The sequence below is a fragment of the Camellia sinensis genome, chromosome 8 (genome assembly GCF_055761805.1).
Source record: "Camellia sinensis isolate YWXY chromosome 8, ASM5576180v1, whole genome shotgun sequence".
In the NCBI taxonomy this organism is placed as follows: Eukaryota; Viridiplantae; Streptophyta; class Magnoliopsida; order Ericales; family Theaceae; genus Camellia; species Camellia sinensis.
The window spans coordinates 155,003,503-155,010,558 of NC_138968.1; the positions used below are offsets into that span (position 1 = coordinate 155,003,503).

The 7,056-nt window shown below is 34.3% G+C and overlaps 1 protein-coding gene across 2 annotated transcripts; it reads right to left on the minus strand.

Annotated features, from left to right (window-relative positions):
• Positions 1-841: 841 nt before the first annotated feature.
• LOC114259938 (disease resistance RPP13-like protein 4) lies at positions 842-6,423 on the minus strand. Of its 2 annotated transcripts, none has more exons than XM_028199966.2 (2): positions 6,187-6,423; positions 842-3,751 (listed from the first exon to the last, which is right to left on the minus strand). In XM_028199966.2, exon 2 carries the CDS (start codon positions 3,744-3,746, stop codon positions 1,116-1,118), a length of 2,631 nt encoding a protein of 876 aa, XP_028055767.2. In that variant the 5' UTR covers positions 3,747-3,751; positions 6,187-6,423; the 3' UTR covers positions 842-1,115. The 2 variants fall into 2 exon arrangements, with proteins under 2 accessions (XP_028055767.2, XP_028055768.2); XM_028199967.2 differs by having other exon boundaries at positions 842-3,656; positions 6,187-6,382.
• Positions 6,424-7,056: the final 633 nt, after the last annotated feature.

Below are 7,056 nucleotides of genomic sequence, written 5' to 3' on the forward strand. Positions count from 1 at the left end.
TGTGTTAATAATTGATATGGTAAGAATCTATTGTACATCAAAAAGTGCTCTAAGGACAAAATTACATGAATTTTGAGAATAATGGATTTTGTGGCTACATATATAGAGTTGTTTGATTTTACTTCCGTTGTACCAATAAATAAATAAATAAACAAGTGCCTATAAATGCTTTTGCAATAATCTTAACTAACAAACTTTTAAAGATACACTCCTAAAAAGTTGTCATAATATTAAATTCAAACCAACATGCAAGTTTTATGGTATCTAATGAATAAAATTAGAGACCAAAAAAAAAAAAAAAAAAATTTATTGCATAATCTATTACCTACAAACCGTGAAAACGAAGTCCACACAAGGACTCCAATTCCATTGCAAATAGACACTAGAAAATAGTGTCCGGAACAAGACTAGTATATAATTCATATTTAAGCTTTGAGTTGGCTCAAATCGCGCTAGGCAACTTTTTTAGGTTTAAAAAATGTATGCACAATAATACAAAACCAATGCCAAAATGCAGACCTTGATTAATTAATACTTTGGAGTTGGTTTGATACGAAACAATCCAGAATTGAACAAAGCAAGATTTCAAGTTTGGCCACTGATGCTTATAGACAGACATATGATTGGCCATTCCTATCTTCAACTGACAATCATCTCTGCTCACTGCATCCAACTAAGAATGACATTTGGCCATCGCCTCACGTCATCCACCATTTTCGACAGCCAAAAACCAATTTCGATCCTCCGCAACTACCTTTGTGCACTACCTACCACCAGCGATCTTCCAGGTATGATGCTTTGAGAGAGAATTGCAATTTGCCACGTTCTGTCCCACGAAATGTGATCTCCACCAAGCATGGTACATGATTGTATTTGACTTACCAATATGGGGTACATTTTTACAGTCCAATATACTATGCTTCATATCTCGCATAGCCCAAATAAATCAGTAAACCCATTACAAACAAACTACCAAATTTCAGACCAATGCATAGAACAACACAATACAATACAATACCAATTCATAGAGAACTAACTTAAAAACATCATCCTGTAACTACACAAACAAATACAGTAACATCTATGGTATCGCAAAAAAGAATCTGAGTCGCATATTAATTATTCATTACACTCTTCTGGGCATTGATGGTATCAACTACCAAGTTGCCATCCTCGCTTTCTTCGTCTCTTTTCGTCCATGATCCAAGATTCACAACATCACAGGGAAATGACTGCAACATATAACAGTGGCTAACTTCCAAGTACCTCAGTGAAGGCATCACACTCTGCACCTTACTCCACTCCACCTGCAATCTAGGCAAGAATTTCAAACACAGCCCTTCAACTTTCCATGAATTCCCACCATCACTGCTCCAAAACAACGGACTCATATCAACAAGCCTCGCATACTCAAGGCAAAGATATTGTAATTCAGGAAGTGAGTTAGGGTTTATCCAATCCGGTGTAGCTTCTCCATGATAATGCCCAAAGTACAGCTCTTCAAGATGCGGAGGAGGGGTGAGCTTGTTGAGCTTCTCTAGAATATTCACGTCCTCGCAATTTTCAGCATTGATCAATAACACCCTCAGTTTTTGCAGATCTGCTAGTGCTCCGAGCTCCTCGTCCTCAATTATGCTTTCTTGGTTTATGTCTAAATGTAACACTCGAAGGTCAATGAAATTCTTAAGTTCGCCAAAGTGACAGCTTTCGGTGTGTGCAAGACTTGCCGGTTTGAATCCATAGAGCTCTTGAAGATCAGAGAGGCTTGAAATCCCCTTTGGTAAGTACTTGAGAGCCGGACAATTCCCCAAATCCAAAACAATGAGCTTGTGTAGCGTTGTGATCGAGGCCGGTAATTTCTGCAAGTTACTACATTCTGCTAGGATCAAAATCTGGAGGTTCCAAAGCTTTCCAATTGAGTCTGGCACTTCGATTAGGCTTGCAACGTCACATAGGTTCAAACAAGAGAGGCGTTTCAAGGAACTAATCCAACGCCAGAAATCATATACACGAATGTTTTCCAACTTAACATGTGAGAGGTCTAAGACCCTGAGAGACATTATTTTGGCCAAACCAGCATTCCTTTTAAGTCTAATCGATCGACTATCCATGAGTAACAGAGCTCTTATCTTTGAATTATTTTCCAGGGAATGGAATTTCATTTCATTGGTAACGCCCAAACGCCGAGAATACATTGTGGGTATCTGCCTGCCTCCATCATCAAAGCTGGTGAATGCCTCTTCCCTTGCAATCCTAATCGTCAAGTCCCTAACCATGTCGTGCATTTTGCAACTATAAACTCTCCCATCATAACTCCTCCTTCGCATGACTTCAACGAGGCATCTACCGATTAGTTCTGATAGAAACCTATAAGCTGTTTCTGTCGCAGTTTCTGATCTCCTCTCGTGCACAAAACCTTCCCCTATCCACCACCGAACCAACTGCTCAACATTTATTTCATGGTCTTCGGGATAAATTGAGAAACATAGTATGCAATGCTTGAGATGAGCAGGGAGTTCATCATAGCTTAGCTGCAAAGAAGCCAGTACAGAGCTATTCCCTTCTGTTACCAATTTTTCGTGGAAATTATCACATATGCGTTTCCACTCGCTGAAAGATGTTTTTGAGTACAATAACCCTCCCGTTGTCTTGATAGCGAGTGGAAGACCTTGGCATTTTTTCACAATTTCCTTCCCTATTCCTTCTATTTGAAGATTCTTACATATCCCTTTTGTTGCCATGAAAGCCACTTTGCAGAACAAAGACCAACTCTCTTCCTCGTCCAGAAGCCTTGGCCGGTGAATTCGTGCATCCACAACTCCCATATTCTTCGTAACTTCCTCGTTCCTCGATGTGATTATGATGCAACTGCTATGGCCCGGTGTCTTTGGTAGCCCATTGGAGATCCGATCCCACCAACCATTGGCAGTGCTCCACACATCATCCATGACAATCAAGTACGATTTGTGAGAGAGCAATTGGTAAATTCTGTGCAACATTTCGCCTGTATCAGATCCACTATCATCTTCTCTAACCTGTCTCAATATGCTTTTCATGATATCAAGCTCACTAAATGTTTGAGAAATTGACACCCAAATTCTCTTTTCAAAGCGAGCAATGACATGCGTGTCGTTGAAGATTTTTTGCGCGAGGGTGGTTTTGCCCAATCCCCCCATCCCCACAATCCCAACCCGATGCAAAACCTCATTGTTGGCCAAAATCCATCCTTTGATTCTGCTATTATCTTCTGTCAATCCCACAATCCCGGACTGATCGTAAACCTGTGAAGTCCACCTTATAGTTCTGTTGCCAGCGTCTTCATCGCTGCTTCGCCCCAGAATTGGAGTGACATAGTCACTCAAGTTGGTGCGCATCTTGGCGATTCTGTTATTAATGCCTGACAACTTTTTTCCGGTCTGATAATGGAAGTAAATTTGACGAAGAGAGAAACGATGATAGCAAGAGGAACTCACTCTCCTCGTATGATAGTCAGCTCGGATTAGGCAATCAATCAGCAAATCATCAGCCTCATAAGTGAGTTCTCTCAGATCAATCAAAGTAGTCTTGACAGTTTCATGCTTCTCCTTAATGCTGTCTGCGTCGCTAATGAAGGATTGCATATGGTTAAGCTGAGTCTTCATCTCTGCAAAGTGAGTCTGGAATTCAAGAATGTAATTACTTTCAGTGTAGAGTTGATGTATCAAATCTTGCACAAGGACATTGACCACTGGATCTGGTATCTTCATCTTGCCTGCAATTTGTATCCAGTTAGAGGTTATATTATATCTTTCGGATTCAGTCAGTAGTGAAGACAGCTATAACTTGTGTCATTTTATTTAGCTCCATGCAAGGTTTTAAAAAGCGGCCGCAACCGTTACGTAACGCCGTTACGTAACGGTTTTGGCGTTTACCGCCACCCGTTACGGCCGCTTTTGCAGTGTGATTGAGATTCACAGGTGTGTCGGCCGTAGCGGCTGCCATAGTAGTCGTAACGGTGTCGTAACGGCCTGTTACGCACCGTTACGTAACGGTTTCAAACTGTTTCTTTCGAAAAAACACACAAAAAAAAGCTGAAAATAGGGGAAGAGGGATAGAGAGAAGAGGGAAGATAAAGAGAGAAAATGGAGGAGCAAAAGATAGAGAGAGAGAAGAGGGAAGATGAAGAACATGTTATTGATTTGTTAAAACTGTAAGACCTATGCTACTCTATTCAGCTGCTATCACTAAACCATTTTGTTTGTGTGTGTCTATCTATATATTGTTTGAAAATACTAATAACAATAATAATAATAAGTGTGGTCATTATCTATTTAGGCTAAGTTTGGGAAGTCCCAAATAAGCCAAAAAGCCAAAAAGTTACTCAAAAAGTTAAAAAGTTAACACTATTCACCAAAAGTCAACAATTACGGCTGCACAACTCCCAATTCAAATTTTCCTCTACAAACCAATTTTTACAATTTTTTATTACACATTTTTCCATAAAAAGTCAAAAAGTTAACCCAAACATCCATATTTTCAATCTCAATTTTTTAGTCCAAAAAGACAAAAAGTGCACTTATTTAGTCTTCCCAAACTTGGCCTTAGTTTGGTTAAAATATGTATATATATATTTAGGCTCTTATTTATTCTCTTACTTTTGTCATTGTTTATCTTATATATAATAGTTAGTAATTAATTTTTTGTATAATATAAAGTTATTAATTATTAAAATAAAATGTAAAAAACTCAATTTATAATGATTTAAAAATATGAAATATATTGGATCATACTTAAAAATTTACAAAAATTGATCAATATTTATTTTTAACCCAATAAATATGATCATAGAAAAAAAATATGTGTATCGGTAAATTTTTTTCAAATTGTGCGAAAAATAAAAAAATTCACGGTTCCGGTTACCGCAACCGTTACACTACGACCTTTACACCCCGCAACCGCAACCGCGTCACCGCCACCGTTACGGCGACTGCAACCGCTTTTCAGAACCTTGGCTCCATGTTTCTTTCTGATATTTTTCATACTGGAATTTCCTTGCCATTTATGGGTTGAACACCCAAAATTCGTAAATAAATAAATAAATAATTACACAAATAGAATCAAATAATCAATCCGTTACAACGAATCTAATAAGAAGATTATCAACTCTCAAAATATTGTTTGGGTATCTTAAACAAGAAATTAAATAAATTATATGGTGCCCATAATTTGGGGAAGAGATTTTGTTGGATTTATAGTTGCCAAAATGTCATTAGACTAGAGTTAGAAATGATTACTTTAGTAACCTTCCTCAACTCATTAAGATTTTGGGTATCAATGATTTGTTTAAATGATATGTTATAATTTCCCCTATTTGATTTTGATGATTTTTATAGTTCAATTTCACATGCTATTAGAAAATCTTGATCTCTTTTTTTCGGAGGAGGAAAAAGTAAACTCTCTCCTAAAAAACCAGTGCTACAGCAGATCAAGTGAAGTATAATACATACATACATATATATATATAGGGAAATTCTATTATATACACCCTCTTATGCGACCTAGTTATGCTATTTTCTCTTTTAATTATGACTAATTTTTTTTCTTTATTTATGATAATATTTTATTTATGACTTATAAAATTTTTAATTATTTGATTATGACTTTATTTTTTAAAAATTATGACTAAGAAAGTATAGTCTTTCCCACATATATATATATATATATAACTTGTATAAAGATAGGCATATAATCAGATCATTATTGAGAGCATGTCTAATTATTTATCAATTTTTTCATCAAAATCAAATTTGATGAAAAAATGACTAAGTTTCAAATATTTCATCAAATCTATATCAAATCAAAGGGAGGCAAATTTTTTACTAAAACATAGATGAACCAAATCTTTTACCAAATTTTAACAATCATATTTTTACTTACATTTAATGAAATTTTACCCCAAAAAATAAGGATGGAAGATCGTTTTCTTTCATAAAAAATTATTAAAACAGCTACGTTTAGAATTTTTCAAAAACATTTGATTAAAAAATAAGAGCTTGGACTGTTACAATCAAGCTTTTAACTGTATTTTAACAAAAAAAATAAAATAAAAAAGAGTAGCTATTGAAGATGCTGCTCTAAAATAATAATAATAATAATAAACTTCTTTTAGCAGAGATGATAGATGATGCAATGAAAGAGGCAACTAACCCAAGATTGAAGATCAGCTTTGTAGGAGAAAAGAGTTATAAGAAACTGATCAGGTTTGGAGAGGCTTAACTCTAGCCGATGGTGTACATGTATCTATAACTTTAGGAGTTAAATCACTCAGTCTCTCTTCTTTCTTTTTTGTTTGTTTGTTTGCTTTTTTTTTTTTTTGTCTGGTAGATGAAGAAGTCTCTCTTTTCTCTCGTGTGAGTGCCAAACGTTTTAGCTTACCACTCGTTGGGATAGCAGATTTTGGGTTAAAAGGCTATTTTAATCGTAAAATAATAAAATAAGTTAAAAAATTAATAAGATAAAATGTCACATTTAAATTATAATTTTTTTTTTATAAAATTTAAAAAAAAATCTATTTCAATCAAGATTTTTTTATCTCCAAGCTAAAATAACTAAAAAATCAATCCACACCCCCACTATCTTGTTGTTTGGTTTCATAGGATTCACTTTTTAGGAAATTAAATTTTTTGTTTTTTGCATGTTTTTTTATTTTTACTGGATTTTTTAAATATTTTAAATAATTTTTTTAATTTTTAGATACACCTAACATAAGTAAAATATTTGTGAAAAAATCTTTAAAAAATTCGTTAAATACCAAAAATACAAATAAAAAAATACGAAATTTCAATATAGTTTTTATGTATTTATAAATTTTTTACAAATATTTTATTTTTAAATATGTCTAATCAAGATGTATCTAAAAAAATAAAAATAAAAATTACTTAAATTTTAAAAAAAAAATATTTACTAAAAACAAAAATATATGTATAAAGAAATAAAAATTTTAATTTTTAAAAATTAAATTTTAAAAATTGAGGCCAAACACGTTTTCCACTTTTGGATTTACAAAAAAAAAAAAAA